The 21,135-nt window shown below is 45.5% G+C and overlaps 1 protein-coding gene across 26 annotated transcripts in view; it reads right to left on the bottom strand.

Annotated features, from left to right (window-relative positions):
• The window catches only part of EPB41L3 (erythrocyte membrane protein band 4.1 like 3), a 291,386-nt gene that overhangs the window by 156,354 nt on the left and 113,897 nt on the right, over nucleotides 1-21,135 (bottom strand). For all 26 annotated transcript variants that reach the window (XM_073631385.1, XM_073631386.1, XM_073631383.1 and 23 more), the window contains exon 3: nucleotides 795-989. In XM_073631385.1, coding sequence (XP_073487486.1) covers nucleotides 795-989 — 195 coding nt within the window. The remainder of the gene's footprint in view (nucleotides 1-794; nucleotides 990-21,135) is intronic.

Here is a 21,135-nt window from a genome sequence, read left to right as displayed (position 1 = left end):
CATTTTTCCAGTCTTCTATTGTCTAATGAGCCTGTGAGAATTGTAGCCTCAGTTTCTTGTTCTTAGCTGCCAGGAGTGGCACCCGGTGTGGCCCATCTGCTTCATGGTGCGATGTGTTGCACGTTCAGAGATGGTATTCTGCATACCTTGGTTGTAACAAGTGGTTATTTGAGGTACTGTTGCCCATCATCTCAAACCCATCTGCCCATTCTCCTCAGAGATCAAGGCATTTTCATCCACACAACTTCCGCTCACTGGACATTTTCTCGTTTTTAGGACCATTCTCTGTAAACCCTAGAGATGGCTGTGCGTGAAATCCCCATTAGATCAGTAGTTTTTAAAATACTCAGACCAGCCCGTCTGGCACCAACAACCATGCCACATTAAAAGTCACCTAAATTCCCTTTCTTTCCAATTCTGATGCTCGGCTTGAACTTCAGCAAGTTGTCTTCACTACATCTAGAAGCCTAAATGCATTGAGTTGCTGCCATGCGATTGGCTGATTAGCAATTTGAGTTACCAAGCAATTGAACGGGTGTACCTAATAAAGTGGCCGGTGAGTGTATATATGTAAAACGCTGCATAAATTGTCTGTGCTATATAAAAACCTGTAATTAAAATATATTTTAAGTTTCCAAACATTGACACATTGCATTGACATTATTTAGACGATGAAGTGGACCATATGTTTGCCTGAAATGCTCCACTGCACAGCAAATTACTGTGCATATGCACTCTAATTCATAGAGTCAACCAAAACAGGCAGCAGTAAGGATGACCTACATAGAACTTACCTCTATTTCACAAGTATATTCGGAGCCATCCAGGAGGGTGACTTTAGCCTGCATGTTTTTGGGTCTTTTCACAGATTTCAGAGGGGATTTGGAAAGTTTACTGGATGCCGATTTCTGAGAGGCTTTGTCGTCTTCAAGTTGTTGATAGTCGAGCTGTTTTGCAGCAGCTTCTTTATACCAGTCTTTGTCTGAGTTCTGTAAAGAGAAAATTACTAGATCAGGTTTCGTTCAGATGGCGTGGATTCATTCATAGTCTTGGTACAGGTGTCACAGACACCACCTATTGCTAGAACTTCCAGGCCCTTCAACCTAAGACCTATACCTTGCAGACGTGCACATGCTGGGCTAAACAATACAAAGCACGCCAACAGAACCAAAAAACCCGTTCTACAGGACAAATAAGCAGCAAACAATACAAACACATACAATACCAAGCTGAAATAAAATAGAAGGTTGTACAAAACTTGTGATGCATGTATAAATTTCAATTTCTTTGGTTGTAATGTGCTTAAAGGAGTTGTAAAGTCAGAAGTTTTTTTTATCTTAATGTATTCAATGCATTAAGATAAAAAGCCATTCTGTGTGCAGCAGCCCCCCTCAGCCCCCCCAATACTTACCTGAGGTCCCTCTCTTTCCCGCAACGTCCACAAGTGACTAGGCCATCCAGATCCTCCTTCCTGATTGGCTGATACACAGCAGTGGCACCATTGGCTCCCACTGCTGTCAAAGTCAGCTAGTCAATTAGGGGAGAGAGGAGGCAGGGCAGGGTCAGGGCTCCATGTCTGAATGGACACAGGGAGCTGCAAATCTGCTCGGGTGCCCCCATAGCAAGCCGCTTGCTGTGGGGGCACTGAACAGGAGGGAGGGGCCAGGAATTCCAGCCAGGGACACGAGAAGAGTTAGATTGGGGCTGCTCTGTGCAAATCCACTGCAACAGAGCAGGCATGTTTAACAAGTTTTTTTTTTTTCCCCCTTTTAAAAATAACAGACAAGACTTTACAATCACTTTAATGTGCACTCCGGCTGGATTCACACCTTAGCATTTTTAGTGCTTTTTGTATTTTGCAGATTTGCACTACAGTCCATTTAACATGGTTTCCTATGGAACACGATCTGTAGTGCAAATCTGCAAAATGCTAAAAGCACTAAAAATGCATAGGTGTGAATCAAGCCCTATACCCGTACATGTCTTGTTATTCCTCTTGCACGCTGGGTGTTCAGCTGTTGTAGGGCACAGTCACCCCCCTCCAGCCTCGCTGATGGCAGCCTATCAAACTCAGAATGTGACAGCTGCTGCGGGCAGACGAGGCAGGGTGGTACACCGGTACTGACCGTTTAGGGCAGTATGCACCCAAAGACAAATGCCCAGGACAAAGACTTCTTGCAAAAGGCCTAGTGTGTATGAGGTCTTAAAGTAGAACTATACCTTCAAATAAGAATACCTAGTACTTTTTACCAAGTAAAATAAGAGCACAACATTTTTTTTGTCAGTTTTCCTTAGAGCTGGCAATACATTAATGAAACTTCATTTGAAATCTTTAAAGCGGTAATAAACCCAAAACAAAAAATGTAAAATATTGCAGCTTACCCTGAATGCGTTGGTTGCATGCTTTTTTTTTCCCCTCTTTTTCCCCTGGTGATCTGGCCAGTAACACATCCTGTATTAGAGTGCCCCCACTCTGAATGAATGAGCAAAGGGGGCACAGCAGGCAGCAGCACCGTCAGTGTGTGTGCGCGGTTTTAAATGTACTAGCAAGATTTAAATACACTAACAAATCGAAGCCAAACGCCAGCTCACACTTTATAATCAGTTACAGCAAACTGTTTTTCCTTTTAGGATATAGGTTTTAAATGGACAAATAAAAGTTGATCATTGGAATCACCGCTGCCAGTGTGTTCATTGGTTTGTATCATCCCTGTAAACGGATACAGTACATCTGGAAGACTTACTGGTCTGATAGCCAGATAAAAGTAGAAGATAGAAAGCCTAAAAAAAGGGTGCAGCCATCACAACTAAGAATTGGCAAACTGCAATAAAATAAAATGTTTGCTTTTGGGCTTATAGCTGCTTTAAGTTTTTGGAATGTTAGTTTGATTTTCTAAATTTTACTGGGGTCAAATCCACGCTCGTTCAAAGAAGGAAGCTACATTTTTCTTGAACAACGAATTTCCAACAGCGTATGTGGTTTTTGTCCATTCATTTCAAATTTGATTGTTAAAAAGTAAAATGTACTGAGAATTTTCATACAAATGTTCATTCAAAAATGTACTAGTGTATGGCCAGCTTAACTCACGTTTTCTCCCCCGGTAATGTGCAGATCCTGTAGACTCTTGTGCAACAATGTATTTGGTTCAAGAGTTTGAATAAAGCCTGGTGCACATTAGTTTTTTTTGTGCAATTTACGAAAAAAAAAAAAAACACTGACAGCTCTGGTCGGGAACCGCTGTACTAACCATGCAAGGTTAATTCAGTGATCCTCCCCTCTGAGCTGTTGTGTGCTGACAGTAGGATGGCCCCCACCAGAACACTCTGGTCAGCGTTCTCTCCCATTGGCTGAAAGCGCTGATTGGGAGTCGCTCGGCTGCTTTCCAGACAGACTGACATACATAGGGGCAGAATGTCGGCTGGTGTTTTTTGTACCGGTAAATGTCTCCTGACATTTGGTCGTGTGTACAGGGCTTAAAGATAAACAAGTAAACATTAACGCATTAAGATTGATGAGCTTACTTGCATTACATAAAATATGTATCATAACCCCAAGCAAAAGGTTAACACTGATACTGTATTACAAGGACTCTGCAGTTTGGACTACATAGGTAATCTCTTGCTACTACGATTTAGACACTTGCTGACAATCACCTCATTAGCACATTGATTTCCATGAGTAGCAAACGAGGCGACTGCTGGCAAGTAGTTAAACCTCTTAATAGGAAGAGATTAAGAGTTGTTGTAGCCCAAGCTTAAATAAGTCACACTAGACTTTTTAAAAACTTTTATTCAACCCTCTGGAGGACCAAATACATGTAGCACTTGGTCCCGTTGGAATCTGTCCTGACGTTGCTAAGCAGAGTGGTCCTACACTTTGTCTCCACACTGCCCAACAACACTTCTAGAAAGGAGACAAATTTGTGAATGACAGCTCTGGTCTCTGGCAGCAGCAGCAGCAGCTCTGGAGACCTGTGCTGCCATTCACAAAAGGTCCCACAAAAACAAAAGAAGCAGCGCAACCCCAGAGTGTAGCATTTAAGAAATAATTGAAAATGATGCAATAAACTCCAAATGATATAGAACAGGCAAAAAAAAAATAAAACATGAAACTGGGCAAGAGTGGTCCTTGCGATCTGAAAAGGAATGTTGTCCCTGAATGACATAGGCACATGTTAGACAGTTGTATTTATTACAGTTAAACATGCCCCTAAGGCTAGGTTTCCACATGTCTGGCTGCGATTTGCAATCTGGAGTACGGTGCGGATTGGTTTACCGGTTCAGGTGCACATTTTTTCTTGAATTGGCACCTGAACTGGACCCAAAATCGCACAGGACTCTTTTCAAAAACCACCCTAGACATGTGTAAATCAGCTTCATTGAAAGCGTGTCCGGTTCACATGTTGTGCAAATCGGAAGCGGTTAAAAACGCATCCGATTCACATACATGTAAACTGAGCCTAAAGAAAAAGTACAGCCACTGCTTTTTTGGCTATACCTCCCCTATGGATCATAGGAGTACAGTTAGTTCTGCACTCCTGTAACCCATTTTCAGCTGACAACGGGCTAAAACCTGCTGTCAGTTGACGTCACAGACCGGGTCCAGGCTCCAAAGATATCCTGATCATATGGGTGGGATCCACCTAGAAGCCTGGACTAGTAGCAGGCTCAGCCTCTCAGCGAGCCACTGAGGGCCTGAGCCAGCCCCCCCTCCCCCCACACATGCTAGCGCAGCGCTCCAGCGAGTGCTGGAGGGGCAGAGCAGACAGTCGGTGACTGTCTCTGCAAGCTGAGGACTGAGAGCTTAGCAGTGTTTGATAGCTTAGTTCTCGATTTTAGGAGGTGGCAGGGAACAGCTGCAGCTATCTAAGAGAGTATGGTTTTTTATTTAAAAAAAAAGCAAGGTATATTCCTAGCAGGGACTAAATTTGCCTGTTCTAGTTTACTTGGAGCATTAAGGCTCTTCACACTTGTCGACTTTCTGAATACCACTTTGGGACCTAGTTTTGGATCACATTTTAGAATGCTCCAATGTTTTTGAATCACAGTTGGATTTAAAGCGTAGGATAGCCCAGCACAGACAGGCTGAGGAAGAAGCCGACCGGCTTCTAAAAACGCGTCCACAGAGCATGTGCCGTACAGCGAAGGTTTCCAGTTACAGGTTTGTACACTGATTGCAGTTCCAGTGACAGCCGCTCATTCCATCTCCAGCACACTTCATCAGCCTTGGCCACCAACTGGGGATGGTTTTCTGGCCGCCTCTTGGGACATCCCTGGTCCACAAGTCACCCATGATGGTATGCTTAAAATATGTGCTTATTTTTTGAGTGAAAGTTTTACTTTTCATTAAATGATTTCTTAAAATTATACACTATGGCGGGTACAGCCCCAGCAAATGGATCACACACCCTAGCTACAGGAGTGATCTTTGACTTTTATGAATGAACAATCAGTGCTGCGGGGCTGTATCTTACACTGCACTGGTCCCAATAGCACTAATCACTCATTCATAAAAGTCAGAGATCGCTCGGTGCTGCGGGCATGTATGCATACACACAACGCAGGCAGGTCACAGCAGCAAAGCTGAGTGATCTTTTACTATTATAATTAAATGCTCACTACTGTCCATGCAATGCTGATGGTATACACCGCTCCTACAGCACCACAAAAGATGTTGCTTGCAGGACTTTGAGCGTCCTGCCAGCGCACCGCTCCAGTGTGAAAGCCCTCGGGCTTTCACACTGAAGTGAGAGGAAAAGCGCTTTGCAGGCACTATTTTTAGCGATATAGTGACTGTAAAGCGATCGAGTGTGAAAGTAGCCTTAAGGATTGGCAAGCTGCATTATTACAGGTTTTTTGGGGGATTTAATAAAATAAAAACACGAACAACTATTGTCCCCTTACAAAATAAAAGTTTTCATTTCTTAGACAAAAGTGAACTTATCCTGGGTTTTCTGAAGCATTTCTGTGTGTTCTAAATTACCCTCGCTTTTAGCATTAGCAGAATTCTAAAACCTCTTTCATCTCATGTCTAAACTCCAAACTGTTATGATGTATCAGTGAAAACCCGAGGCTAAAACTAAAAATAACAATATCTCTATGCTTATCCACGATATTACAAAGAGATGAAGACTCAAAGCAGCTGAAGGATTATGATCACAATAATTTAAAGCAATTCTGTTTCATTTGAAACAAGACTGAAGTGTGGTAGAGCAGGTTATACAATGTAGAAATCACTTTTCATTATGTTGAGTCTTTTGATCGAGATCTGGAAGCTTGCGTGTTCATCTAACAGGACCATGGGCAAGTTAACTCCCAAATCTGCCTAGTCTATAATAATATAAGTTCGATTTTTTCACTCCTTCAAAAAAAAAAAAAAAAAAAAAAAAAAAGACAGACTGATGTGGTTCTATACACCTCCTAAAGCACTGAGGAATCTGTTGGAATTTTATAAATATGGTGAATAGTTTAAAAAAATATAACTAAAGTGTTACTAAACCCTCATTTTTTTACATTAAAATAACAAACATGTCATACTTGCCTGCTCTGTGCAATGGTTTTGGTCCTCCTCTATTCCGGTCCCACGCCGGCATTCCTGGCCCCTCCCTCCTGTGGGGGCACCAAAGCAGCTGCGTTCCTGAGCCGAGGCTCTATCCATTCATACACGGAGCCATGGCTCATCTCTCCATCTCCTGATTGGCTCACTGGCTGTGATTGACAGCAGTAGAAGCTAGTGAATGGCTCCTGCTGCTGCCAAAAGCCAATCAGGAGTGCAAGTCCCCGGAGAGCAAAGGTCCTCATGGACATCGCTGGATCGAGAGGGGACCCAGGCAAGTATTAGGGCGGCTGCTGCACACAAAGTTTTTTACCTTCAAGCATATAATGCATGAAGGTGAGAAACCTTGTGCCTTTACAAACACTTTAAGCATTTAACGATAAACATTTGCCAATCGTTGAATTACCACATTTATCGGCGTATAACATGCACATTCATTTTAAGAGGGAAGTTTCAGAAAAAAAAAAAAAAACTTAAATTTTAAATAAGGAACTTTGAAGCAAAATAAGGGTCAGTGCGCTTCTGCAGCCTCACTATTGCCATCAATGCAGCCTGATCAATGCCCATCTGCAGCCTCACAAGTGCCATCAATGCAGCAGCCTCACCATTGCCATCAATGCAGCAGCCTCACCATTGATCAGGCTGCATTGATGACAATGCCCATCTGCAGCCTCACCATTGCCATCAATGCAACAGCCTCACCATTGCCATTAATGCAGCCTAGAGGGGACAGGAAGGGGGGCGAGACGAGCGCCGACAGATTACATACAGTGAGAATCTCCTATGATATAGACAGAACAGAGGTCCAATGGCGGCCCAGGAGATGGGACTTCCTATTACAGAGGCCGCCAAGTAGACAGGAGATTCTCACTGTATGTACTCTGACGGCGACCGTCCCGCCCCCCTCCCTGTTCCCTCTGAGGCAGCTAGAATTGAAGTATTGCTATTTGCAGCCGATTTTCAGGGTGAAAAAGGGCGTGTTATACACCAATAAATACAGTACTTTCCATAATTTTGTTCTAACTTATACCTACAGAATGATCTGCATGGTTCACTTCCATCACAGATCAAAAAAATAAATAAATAAAAAAAAAGTTTATTCCTCATCTAGCGTTGCTAGCTAAATCTCTAGATTGCCAGTATCCAGAAGCTAAAGCTTGCTAGAACAAAGGTCACTGGTAACTGGTTTACACTGACATGGAGAGGGTAATAGTAGCAAAAAAAAAAAAAGCTACTAACCAAGTCTAAAAGAAAACTGTGAAAGCTGCAACTGAAGATCTCTCCTCCTTAAAATACTAGCACACTGGCTGGTTAGCGGTCATGTCAATACAACGACATTACTACTTCTGAGGCACCAAGAACCAGGCCACTCCAATAAAGCCTTAAGGCAAACGTGCCAACAAGTACTTTGGTTGTTCTTGCAGATCTCAGAGCCACTTCTTTCTCCATATATTAACAATGGCAATGACACTACTTCCAGTCATAGCAAATAAACTTTTGAACCAACAATCTTTGTATTGAAATATATAGAACATGGTAAAACTAGCATGTTGCAGCACCCTGAGTTACTGAGTGTGGTTAGATCTGTTCATACTTGCCTAAAACTGTGCTCACTAATGCTTCAGTAATATAAAATTTAGCAGCAAATGTTGAATATTGTACATACTGTAAGCAGGACAACACTTCGATCCTTATCTCACAACTGGGACTGCTGTATTATTATAGGCTATAAGCCATTTAAGCTTGAGGATCTACCACAAGGCATTCAGCCCCAGACAAATTGTATTGCGTTGTCTATTTCCTACCTGATGGGCCAGAATACGATCTGATCTGGATGTATAATTTTCTGCCACTGTGGAAGAAGGCTCAGGTACATTATTTTAGCAAAAAGTAGGGATGCACCGATACCAATATCAGTGCCGATACTAAGCTTTTGCACAAGTACTTGTACTAACCTAAAACTGATACTTTTTTCTGTGGTGTGGTGCAAATGGAGTCCATACAAAACAAATGTCCTGCCCGAATCGCATGTGGTTTCTCTGTCAACCACTGCAGCCTCAGACTCACTTTCCCCCAGCCTGCACATACTGTGGCTCTGTGATGTCTCCCAGTTTGGAACACAGGCACCAGTGATGTGATAGTTCATGGTCACCATCACAACCAGCTGCTTTTGCTGTCCTCCTTGCCTCTCTTGTGGACACACGCTTCATCTGGAGGATTATACAGCAAGGATGGATCAGAATGACACAGACAAACTTTGTAACAGGTGTGTGTACAGTGTGAACCCGGGCTTGTCCTAGTGACTTCAACCTGGGTTCACACAGGGATGGTGCGGGAAACCACATGTCCAGGGCCGGGACAAGGGGTGGGCAGGAGGGACGGATGCCCTGGGCGCAATGGTTTATTGCAGGGATGGGGACACCCTAATCCTAAAGGGATTGGGGGGGGGGGCGCATTTTGGCATCATTGCCCTGGGTGCTGAATTACCTTGTCCCGTCACTGTGCATGTGATTTGGACAGGAATCCCACTTCATTCCTGATCAAATCACATGCAATTCTTTGCAGTGCAATTTGAGCCCATTGCACTGCACAACGTGATAGGCATTGGTGAGTACCTGCTAAAAAGTATCGGTACTCGTTCATTAAAAAAAAAAAAAAAAAAAAAAAGTGGTATCGGTGCATCCCCAGCAAAAAAGTTTGTATTACCTCTCATGATGTAAAGCCCTGCGCACACTGTTGGCGCTATATAAATCCTGTATAATTATACTCATGTAGAGAAAATGGTTGGTAACTGGAGCATGCTGTGAGATTTTTGCCTTCCTTCAGGGTGACCCTAATGTGTGCCAAAAGGTAACCGTTCTGTAGGGAAGTTCATCGCTATAAGAAAGTGGGAAAGGAGAATGTGAAGGAAGTTTTGTAGTAGGCAGGAGTGAATCCATTGCAGCCTGAGGCTTTACTACTTTTGGCCTGTCTAATTGCAATTTCCATTTTCAGATTGGGTTATGACATTTTCTAGCAATCATGAAGTTCAGGTAAGGTTTAGGTTACAGAGGTATGCTTGTATGCTCTCTGAGGCCCCTTTCACACTTATACGACTTGTCCCACGATTTTGTACTGCAAAATCGTATGACAAGTCATTCTCCATGATTTTCAATGACTACCATTCATATTGGCACAACTAAGTCGTGCCGACTTGAAAGTAGTCCCTGCACTACTTTGGTCCAACTTCTATGCGAGTTGTACTCCATAGATCTCAATGTTAAACCCTCAAGTAGCATGCAAATCGTGCCTGAATAATATAGACACGATTTCAGTACGACTTTGTAAGCACAAGCCTTGCTCGCTGATCGGGAAAGGAAAACTTTTTTTCCTTTCGCGATGAGCGACAGGCAGTGCTGACAGCTGTCTGGTATGAATCCTGAGGGGGAACGCCGCGCCAAGTTTTAAATGAAAACCGGCGTGGGTTTCCCCCCAGGGGCATACCAGGCCCTTAGGTCTGGTATGGATCAAAGGGGAACCCCCTACGCCAAAAAATCGGCGTGGGGCCCCCCCCAAAATCCATACCAGACCCTTATCCGAGCACGCAGCCCGGCCAGTCAGGAATGGGGGTGGGGACGAGCGAGCGCCCCCCCCCCCCCTCCTGGACCGTACCAGGCCGCATGCCCTCAACATGGGGGGTGGGTGCTTTGGGGCATGGGGGGCACCCTGCGGGGCCCCCCAGCCCAAAGCACCTTGTCCCCATGTTGATGAGGACAAGGGCCTCTTCATGACAACCCTGGCCGTTGGTTGTCGGGGTCTGCGGGCGGGGGGCTTATCAGAATCCCGGAGCCCCCTTTAATAAGGGGGCCCCCAGATCCCGGCTCCCCACCCTATGTGAATGAGTAGGGGGTACCCCTACCCATTCACCTAGGGAAAAAAGTGTCAATAAAAACACAGTACACAGGTTTTTAAAGTAATTTATTAGGCAGCTCCGGGGTCCTCTTCCGACTTCGGGGGTCTCTCCGGCGTCTCCTCCCGGTGTCCTGATCTTCTGCCGGCTCCTCCGCTATCTTCTGCAGCTCAATTGCTAGCGGTGGCCCGGACTTCTGCCTTCTGCTTTTCTTCCAGAGATGTTGACACGACGCTCTCTCCAGCTGGAATGGTCTCTGAATGCTCCGCAATGGACTTATATAGGCGGTGACCCCGCCCCCTTATGAGGTCACTGTCCTGGGGCATGCTGGGACTGTGCCATCATAAGGGGGCGTGGTCATCACCCAGTGACCACGCCTCCTAAAACGTCACAGTCCCAGCATGCCCAGGGACTGTGACGGCATAAGGGGGCGGGGTCACCGCCTATATAAGTCCATTGCGGAGCGTTCAGAGACCAGTGCAGCTGGAGAGAGCGTCGTGTCAACATCTCTGGAAGAGAAGAGGGAAGACGACGATCCAGAAGTCCGGGCCACCGCTGGCAAAAGAGCGGCAGAAGATAGCGGTGGAGCCGGCAGAAGATGCGGACACCGGGAGAAGACGCTGGAGAGACCCCCGAAGTCGGAAGAGGACCCCCGAAGTCGGAAGAAGACCCCGGAGCTGCCTAATAAATTACTTTAAGACCTGTGTACTGTGTTTTTTATTGACACTTTTTTTTCACATAGGGTGGGGGGCCGGGATCTGGGGGCCCCCTTATTAAAGGGGGCTCCCGGATTCCGATAAGCCCCCCGCCCGCAAACCCCGACAACCAATGGCCAGGGTTGTCGGGAAGAGGCCCTTGCCCTCATTAACATGGGGACAAGGTGCTTTGGGGTGGGGGGGGCTCGCAGGGCGCCCCCATGCCCCAAAGCACCCACCCCCCCATGTTGAGGGCATGCGGCCTGGTACGGTTCAGGAGGGGGGGCGCTCGCTCGTCCCCACCCCCATTCCTGACCGGCCGGGCTGCGTGCTCGGATAAGGGTCTCGTATGGGTTTTGGGGGGACCCCCACGCCGATTTTTTGGCGTAGGGGGTTCCCCTTACAATCCATACCAGACCTAAGGGCCTGGTATGCCCCTGGCGTGGAGCTCCCCCTTATGATTCATACCAACTACTGTATGTTTTCATTTGTTAATGCCAAAAATGTGGCAAAGTCATACAAAGTAGTACTGCTCCCAAATCGCGGTAAAATCGCGCGACTTTGAAGTCGTATAAGTGTGAAAGGGGCCTGAGGGAGATTTTGCACGTTGTGATAAGTGGGGTTTAGGAAGGTGGTACTGGGTTGTAGAATAGTCCCTGAATGCCCCTGCAATGTCCATCTCGAGTGTTAACCTGCCCCCCGACAGAGTATACATAGGAAACAAAGGTCATGACCCACTGTTTAAGTGTGTGGCCAGAGATCTGGTACGCCAATGACCATACGCATAAAAAATGTATTTTGTAAGAGTAGACTTAGCTTTAAATAGGCAGATGGTTTGAAAGGACTCCCTTAAATGAGTTAGTTTAGCAGCCATACTGGGTTCATTGTCCACTTAGGTGTGATTTTCAAGGTATCAATTTACAATTTGTTGTATCTAACTACTTTAACAATTTTTATTAAATGACTTTTAGCTTTTTTTTGACAGAGAAAATATTGTAATATTACTTTTATTCCATTAGCACCCATCCCCAAATCTTTCCTAAACAATTATATCTTTAACAGCCTTGATTATGAAGGATAATTATATGAAACAATACTTTTCTTTAATTGCTATTGCATTTATTGGAAGGGTCACCAATGGGCTGGATGGCAATCATGTATTTACTGTATCAATAGTGTCTTATATGTCTGGAGTTCAGATTTAAAGGAAACTTTTTTTTTTTTTTGTTAAAGCGGAACTACACTGCATCTGAACACCACAAATGACATTTCATAGATTTTTAATATACAAAGAAAACAAACCCATCTATCCATCTCTCCATGCTTTATTTTGCGTAGAAATCACTCTGGAAACCAACCCCTAGCATTTCTGGCTGTGGCCATCCTGAGCAGTAGCAGAGCACTCATGCAGCATTAACTTCCTAGAATCTATCTGCCTTTATCTCAGGCATGCAGGCAAGAGGGTGTGCTAAGCTGAAAAAACCCATCCTGAAGAATCTTGGGATGTATAACATTTGCCTAGGCCTGGAAGCCAGAAAGTAACAGAAGAAATGTAAAAAAAGTTTAAAAACACAAGGAGATATACCTTCCTATCTAATTACTAATACTAGCAGCATAAGGATTAAAAATACTCATGTTGATTGAGAGAGTGAAGTTCTACTTTCAGTTGTCTTTTTCAAGGTCCCCTAGCACCTTCAGTATAAGCTGACCTAAATACTTAACTTCTGCTTCGCTCAAGAAATCTTCACTGTACAACATTTCCACAAAAAAAAGAGCCACTTGCACTAGTCAGTCATATAGCTGGGGCTGTATTCATGGTGGACTCTAGCTTTTTCCCCATGTTACCATTAAGAACCCTGCCCTGAAAAACGTCATGCAGCCATTGCTATAGTACATGCATATACACAAGAGGAGGCTGCAGGAGATCAGCAGCACTAAGATGATGTAATTACTAGTTGTGGACCGCCCACCATAGATTCACTGCGGCAGGGTGGCCGCTCTGCACCAGATCATGTACTTAGTACGTGATCTGGCACTTCCAGGTCTGGGGTGCATGTGCGCACTGCTGGCGAACTGCTCCCACCGTGTCTGGACACAGTGGGAGCCAATCAGTGGGTCCGGCGGATGCTAGGTCTGCAAGGACCCTCCGATTGTTCAGGAGAAAGGCAGGATGGAGGTCTGCCCATGTAAACAAGACAGACCGCCGTTCTGTGAAAGGGGAATGTGCTGATCCTGTGTTCCTGCTAAGCAGAAACATGGATCTTTACATTCCCCCAGCCAAAGCACATCCCCCACAGTTATTAATCAGTTCTAGGGAACACAGTTAACATAGTTTGTAGCCGCTATAACTTTGTGCAAACCAATCAATATACAGGTATTGGAATTTTTTTTTTTACCACCAACATGTAGCAGAACACATACTGGCCTAAATGGATGAAGAAATTTGATTTTTTTTTTTATTGGGAATGTTTTAGAGCAGAAAGTAAAAAATATATATATATTTTAAAAAAAAAAATTGTCAGGCTTTTTTGTATATAGCGTAAAAAAATAAAAACCACAGAGGTGATCAGATATCACTCAAAGGAAGTTCTATATAGGAAAAAAAAAAAAAAAAAAGGACACAAAAATTGTATTTGGGTATAGCGTCACACACCCGCGCAATTGTCAGTTAAAGAAACAGCGCCGTATTGCAAAAAAAAAAAAGGCCTGCTCATGAAAGGGAAGGGGGGGGGGGGGTAAACCTTCTAGAGCTGAAGTGGTTATAGATACAAAAGTTAAATACATTTTATTTAAAAAATAAATAAATCATGTCAATTTATGAAAAAAAAAAAAAAAAAAAACTTAACAAACCAAATGTCATTCAGATAGCATTTACATTTATATAAATGCTGTACTGGTTAAGAGATATGATCATTTTCTACTGTCCTCCGCTATGAAACTAAAGTGTTTGTTACCCCAACATTTCATATTCCTGATACGTGTCTGCTGTACCATGTACTTGTATGAAAAAGTATCCTGTTCTCATTGTACTGCTTCCTTTGTGTGAAATCCCTGGCATTCCTGCTAGTCCCCCTTGCTTTCCTATTAAAAACTGACCACAGTAAGCAAGAGAACACACAGTGGTCAGTTCTCTTGCTATGCTGGAAACTCCGCCTGCTCTCCTCCAATAATCAAACTTGTCCTGACACGCCCCCGCTGCACAAGCCGTCACTGAAAAGCTCAGTGTACTGCTGCTTCTCCTCCCCCAACTCTTATGCAGCTGATAACAGAAGGAATGTGATCACTTATAAATACCTTTTTTTTTTTTTTATATATAATTTTTTTTTGTTTATATCTATGCAAAACAATTTGCATTTAATTTCCATTTTAAACCAATTGGGTTGTTTTACAATATGGTAATAGTTTACAATCACTTTAAATTTGAAAAAAAAAAAAAACTGAACTTTTGGCTTTAGCACAGGTGCAATATTATTCATATATCATTTATGCACCAATTAATTTTACTTGTTGCCTGGAGTTGCCATTTCCACATAACAATTGGTGATATGAAAAGAAATGCAGGCAAGCAATACATTATTCACAGTAATTAAGATAAACATCGCTAATGACTATATTTACATCCTACGATCTGCAGTGGACAAGAGGCAGAATGCTCATTGGGAGCGGCATCTAATTATCATGTACCACAGGTAATGTCATGTAGCTGTTTGCAGTCATTCTAGATTTTTGAACACCTGTTTCCCATTTGTGATGTATCCACTCAGGCTGGGTTCACACTGGTGCGACACGACAGCCGTCCTACTTTGGATCCGACTTTGCCCTGCGACATGAAGCCGGCATGTGTCCGACTTTCAATGAACGGGGATCCGACTTGGATCCCCGCCAATGCCGGCACTGTGTTTGGTATGAATCTTTAGGGGGGAACTCCGCGCCAAATTTTAAATAAAAAACCGGCATGGGTTCCCCCTCCAGAAGCATACCAGGCCCTTGGGTCTGGTATGGACCTTGAGGGGAACCCCCTACGCCGAAAAAACGGCGTGGGGGGTCGCCCCCAATCCATACCAGACCCTTATCCGAGCACGCAGCCCGGCCGGACAGGAATGGGGGTGGGGACGAGCGAGCGCCCCCCCCTCCTGAACCATACCAGGCCGCATGCCCTCAACATGGGGGGTGGTGCCTTGGGGGAGGGGGCGCGCTGCGGCCCCCCCACCCCAAAGCACCTTGTCCCCATGTTGATGAGGACAAGGGCCTCTTCCCGACAACCCTGGCCGTTGGTTGTCGGGGTCTGCGGGCGGGGGGCTTATCGGAATCCGGGAGCCCCCTTTAATAAGGGAGCCCCCAGATCCCGGCCCCCCACCCTATGTGAATGAGTATGGGGTACAGCGTACCCCTACCCATTCACCTAGGAAAAAAGTGTCAATTTAAAAAAAAAACACTACACAGATTTTTAAAGCATTTTATTAGACAGCTCCGGGGGTCTTCTTCCGACTTCGGGGGTCTCTCCGGTTCTTCTCCACGCTCTCCGGATCTTCTGCCGGGCTCCTCCGCTCTCTTCTGCTCTTTTGCCGCTCTTTTGCTAAAGCGGAGGAGCCTGGTCTTCAATCTTCTGCCTTCTGCCCTCTTCTCCTGATGTTGACACGACGCTCTCTGGGGCTAGAATGCTCTCTGTGCGCTCTGCTCTGACTTATATAGGCGGTGACCCCGCCCCCTTATGCCGTCACAGTCCCTGGGCATGCTGGGACTATGACGGCATAAGGGGGCGTGGTCATCGGGTGATGACCACGCCCCCTAAAACGTCACAGTCCCAGCATGCCCAGGGACTGTGACGGCATAAGGGGGCGGGGTCACCGCCTATATAAGTCAGAGCAGAGCGCACAGAGAGCATTCTAGCCCCAGAGAGCGTCGTGTCAACATCAGGAGAAGAGGGCAGAAGGCAGAAGGCAGAAGATTGAAGACCAGGCTCCTCCGCTTTAGCAAAAGAGCGGCAAAAGAGCAGAAGAGAGCGGAGGAGCCCGGCAGAAGATCCGGAGAGCGTGGAGAAGAACCGGAGAGACCCCCGAAGTCGGAAGAAGACCCCCGGAGCTGTCTAATAAAATGCTTTAAAAATCTGTGTAGTGTTTTTTTTTAAATTGACACTTTTTTCCTAGGTGAATGGGTAGGGGTACGCTGTACCCCATACTCATTCACATAGGGTGGGGGGCCGGGATCTGGGGGCTCCCTTATTAAAGGGGGCTCCCGGATTCCGATAAGCCCCCCGCCCGCAGACCCCGACAACCAACGGCCAGGGTTGTCGGGAAGAGGCCCTTGTCCTCATCAACATGGGGACAAGGTGCTTTGGGGTGGGGGGGGCCGCAGCGCGCCCCCCTCCCCCAAGGCAACAACCCCCCATGTTGAGGGCATGCGGCCTGGTACGGTTCAGGAGGGGGGGGGGCGCTCGCTCGTCCCCACCCCCATTCCTGTCCGGCCGGGCTGCGTGCTCGGATAAGGGTCTGGTATGGATTGGGGGGACCCCCCACGCCGCTTTTTCGGCGTAGGGGGTTCCCCTCAAGTTCCATACCAGACCCAAGGGCCTGGTATGCTCTTGGAGGGGGAACCCATGCCGGATTTTTATCTAAAATTTGGCGCGGAGTTCCCCCTCAAGATGATCTGAGCACAAGTCGCGTGCCGAAGTCGGATCATGCGAGACGGCAATCCGACTTTGATCCGACTTCAATGATAGTCAATAGGCTGAAGTAGGATCAAAGTCGGACCAAAGTAGTACAGGGAGCATTTCTAAAGTCGGAACGACTTGTGTCGGACCAGTTAGGACGGCTCCCATAGGGAAACATTAAATTTCACACGTCATGCGACATGAGCTCCCAATGTCGGAGCGTTTGTCGGACCAGTGTGAACCCAGCCTCAAGGACATTTGAGAGTTTTTTTTTTTTCCACCTCCTCCTGCTCCATCTCTTACAATTATCTCTGCTTCACAATACCTTGAGCCGACGAAAATCTGCAATATAGGCATGTTGTCTAAATGTTACTTCATTAGGCAACTCTAGTTCTTCCTTTTGCTTATCCAAATGAGTCTGAAGAACTACTGTCAAAACTCATGAAAAGATACTCTTCTCTGCTGGAGGGACTTGTAAAACTCGAGAGACAAGTGTTACATTTGCTTTCAGCAGCAAAGACTTCGCTCTCAGGAAAGGCTTAATTAGCCTGTTCACAAAATGTTTGTGGACTTGGCTTTGGTTCTGCTACTTTCTTCTCTAGCAGGTGTTGCTAATTTGATTTTGACAGTCATTTAATAGACTGAGTACCTGGAATTAGGGCATCTTTATCAATGCAGATTACATTCTAAGTGCATTTCAGTGGTAATGCTGGCTTGATCAAAGCAATGTCATTTTTTTTTTCCTCCATCGAGTGGGAAAGCACAACAAGGTTTACACAATGCAAAATGTTGACTATATAAGCTGTGTAACAAAATAGGCTTAAGCCCTGGTTCACACTGGTGCGATTTGACAGGTCGGATCACCGGCAATTAAACCGTCCTAATCGGTGCGGCGACGCAGATTTCAAAAAGTAATTTCTGTACTACTTTTTGCGATTTCAGCTTGCGATTTCCATTGACATCTGTGCAGAATCCCTCACAGAAGTCTGTGAAATCGCCGCTGAACTCGGGACTGACATGCGGAAGTGAAATCATGCAAATTCTGCTGAACTCGCACGGCCTCATTCCCGCAGATCAGTGTGAACCTGGGGTTATACTGCAATACATGGACATCCATATCCAGTGGCGGCTGGGGGGGGGGGGGGGGGGGGGGGGCGCAAACAATTTTTTTTTTGAAAAATACACACAAAAAAAAAAAAAAAAAAATCATCAAATGTCACCACTGTGCCCGTCAAATGCCTCCCACCACTCTGAACCCCGCCCGGGTGACAGCAGTAAGCTGTGGGATGACCAGCGGGTGAGCCGTTGACTCCTGTGTCCTCCATTTGTCTCTTCTTCCTTCCTGCTAGATGTCCAATCGGAATGCCTGTGCCCTCAGCCAATCTGGTGACAGGTATTGGACCCGCGCCTCCTGATTGGCTGGGAGACTGTTCAGCGATAGAAAAGCAAATATTCATTCGCTTTTCTAACACACCTGGGTGAGCTCCGAGCGCAATGCTCTGTGCTCTGAGTCCACCTTTTTTGAAGCCCATTAGAGCCTATGGCCGCTGTAATTCAGGCACCTGGCATCCGAGAAGGGTCCGGACGCCTGAATAGGGGGTGGCTACAGCGGCCATGAATAGATTCACGCAATGCATGAATTTATGCATTCTACAGAGGGCGTGGTGTGACAGAGGGGGTGGCACCCGGGTGCCCCTAATGGACGGGCCGCCACTGGCCATATCACTGAAAATGATGGTGGTGAGAGATGCCCCTTCTTTCTCAATTTTACGCTGCTGGACCAACTGATATATTCATGATGTGTGAAGAAAATCAACCAATACATTAAGGGCACTTTTTTATGAGTGGTGGTCATTGCCGCCACTCTGAAAAGTAATTCACAGTGGATTACATAGTTACATAGTTAGTAAGGTTGAATAAAGACACCAGTTCATCCAGTTCAACCTGAGCGAGTGTGGGAGCATGTCTACAATTGTCCCTGTCCCTTTACATTGTGTCTCATTAAGATGCTCATTTTATCATTATTTATTTAAGGTACCCATATAGTGCCGTCAATTTACGCAGCGCTCCACACATTCATTGCACCCTCACACATTGGACCTGACCCTCAAGGAGCCCACAATCCAAGGTCCCCAACTCACATTCATATACTAGGGCCAATTTTGGATAGAATCCAATTAACCTACCAGCATGTCTTTGGAATGTGGGAGGAAACCGGAGTACCCGGAGGAAACCCACGCAGGCACAGGGAGAACATGCAAACTCCAGGCAGGTAGTGTCTTGGTTGGGATTCAAACCAGCGACCCTTTTTACTGCTAGGTGAGCTAGGTGAGGTGAGGTCTGTGTTAACCATGGAAAGCCCATAGCACTGAAAACTGTGTGCATTGCAAGCGGTTGCCATACTGCCTCCTTCATTTTTAGATTGTAAGCTCTAACGAGCAGGGCCCTCTGATTCCTCTTGTGCCAAATTGTAATGTAACTAATGTCTGCCCTCATGTTGTAAAGCGCTGCGCAAACTGTTGGTGCTATATAAAACCTGTATAATAATACAATAATTTGACTGGGTTGCATTTGGTTGTAGCACTGCCTGTTGAACATGACCTGTGTACATTTTAACACACCGCACCGTAACCGATACAGTCGGGGGGGCGGGGTGGTAAAATCACAGTTAAGTAGATAAAGACCGTATATCATATTTACTTTTTTTACATTTCAGTTACTTGTTTCTTGCCTAGGGAAATCAAGTCACACATCCCAGGAGTCTTCAGGAGGGGAGGAGGGGTTTTCTCAGCTAAGCACACTCTCCTGCATGCATGCTTGAGCAGATAAATTCCAGGAAGTACAGTGGGGGGAAAAAAAGTATTTGATCCCCTGCTAATTTTGTACGCTTGCCCACTGACAAAGAAATGATCAGTCTATAATTTTAATGGTAGGTTTATTTTAAACCGAGAGAGACAGAACAAAAAAATCCAGAAAAACGCATTTCAAAAAAAGTTATACATTGATTTGCATTTTAATGAGCGAAAAAAGTATTTTGACCCCTTTGCAAAACAGGACTTCGTACTTGGTGGCAAAACCCACGTTGGTCAGACATTACTTGCAGTTGGCCACTAGGTTTGCACACATCTCAGGAGGGATTCTGTCCTACTTCTCTTTGCAAATCCTCTCTAAGTCATTAAGGTTTCGAGGCTGACGTTTGGCAACTCTAACCTTCAGCTCCCTCCACATATTTTTTTATGGGATTAAGGTCTGGAGACTGGCTAGGTCGCTCCAGGACCTTAATGTGCTTCTTCTTGAGCCACTCCTTTGTCGCCTTGGCCCTGTGTTTTGGGTCATTGTCATGCTGTAATACCTGTCCACAACCCATTTTCAATGCCCTGGCTGAGGGAAGAACGTTCTCATCCAACATTTGACAGTACATGGTCCAGTCCATCGTTGCTTTGATGTGGTGAAGTTGTCCAGTCCCCTTAGCAGAAAAACACCCCCAAAGCATAATGTTTCCACCTCCATGTTTGATGGTGGGGATGGTGTTCTTGGGGTCATAGGCAGCATTCCTCCTCCTCCAAACACAGCGTGTTGAGTTGATGCCAAAGAGCTTGATTTTGATCTCATCTGACCACAACACTTTCACCCAGTTCTCCTCTGAAGCATATAGATGTTCATTAGCAAACTTCAGACTGTACATGTGCTTTCTTGAGCCAGGGGACTTTGCTGGTGCTGCAGGATTCCAGTCCTTCATGGCGTAGTGTGTTACCAATTGTTTTCTTGGTGACTATGGTCCCAGCTGTTTTGAGATCATTGACAAGATTCTCCCATGTAGTTCTGGGCTGATTTCTCACCGTTCTCATGACCACTGAAACTCCACAATGTGAGATATTGCATGGAGCCCCAGAGAGAGGGAGATTGACAGTTATTTTGTGTTTCTTCCATTTATGAATAATCCCACCAACTGTTGTCCCCCTCTAACCAAGCTGCTTGGCGATGGTCTTGTAGCCCATGCCAGCCTTATGTAGGTCTACAATCTTGTCCCTGACATCCTCGGACAGCTCTTTGGTCTTGGCCATGGTGGAGAGATTGGAATCTGATTGATTGCTTCTGTGGACAGGTGTCGTTTATATAGGTAGCAAGCTGAGATTAGGAGCACTCCCTTTAAGAGTGCTCCTAATCTCAGCTCGTTACCTGTATAGAAGACACCTGGGAGCCAGAAATCCTGCTGATTCATAAGGGATCAAATACTTATTTCACTCATTAAAATGCAATTTGATTTATAACTTTTAAAATAAACCTACCATTAAAATGATAGACTGATCATTTCTTTGTCAGTGGGCAAACGTACAAAATCAGC

This window comes from Aquarana catesbeiana, linkage group LG05 (assembly GCF_042186555.1).
Source record: "Aquarana catesbeiana isolate 2022-GZ linkage group LG05, ASM4218655v1, whole genome shotgun sequence".
Taxonomy (NCBI): domain Eukaryota; kingdom Metazoa; phylum Chordata; class Amphibia; order Anura; family Ranidae; genus Aquarana; species Aquarana catesbeiana.
The sequence above is the reverse complement of the archived record's forward strand: the minus strand, read 5'-3'. Positions and strand labels throughout refer to the sequence as shown.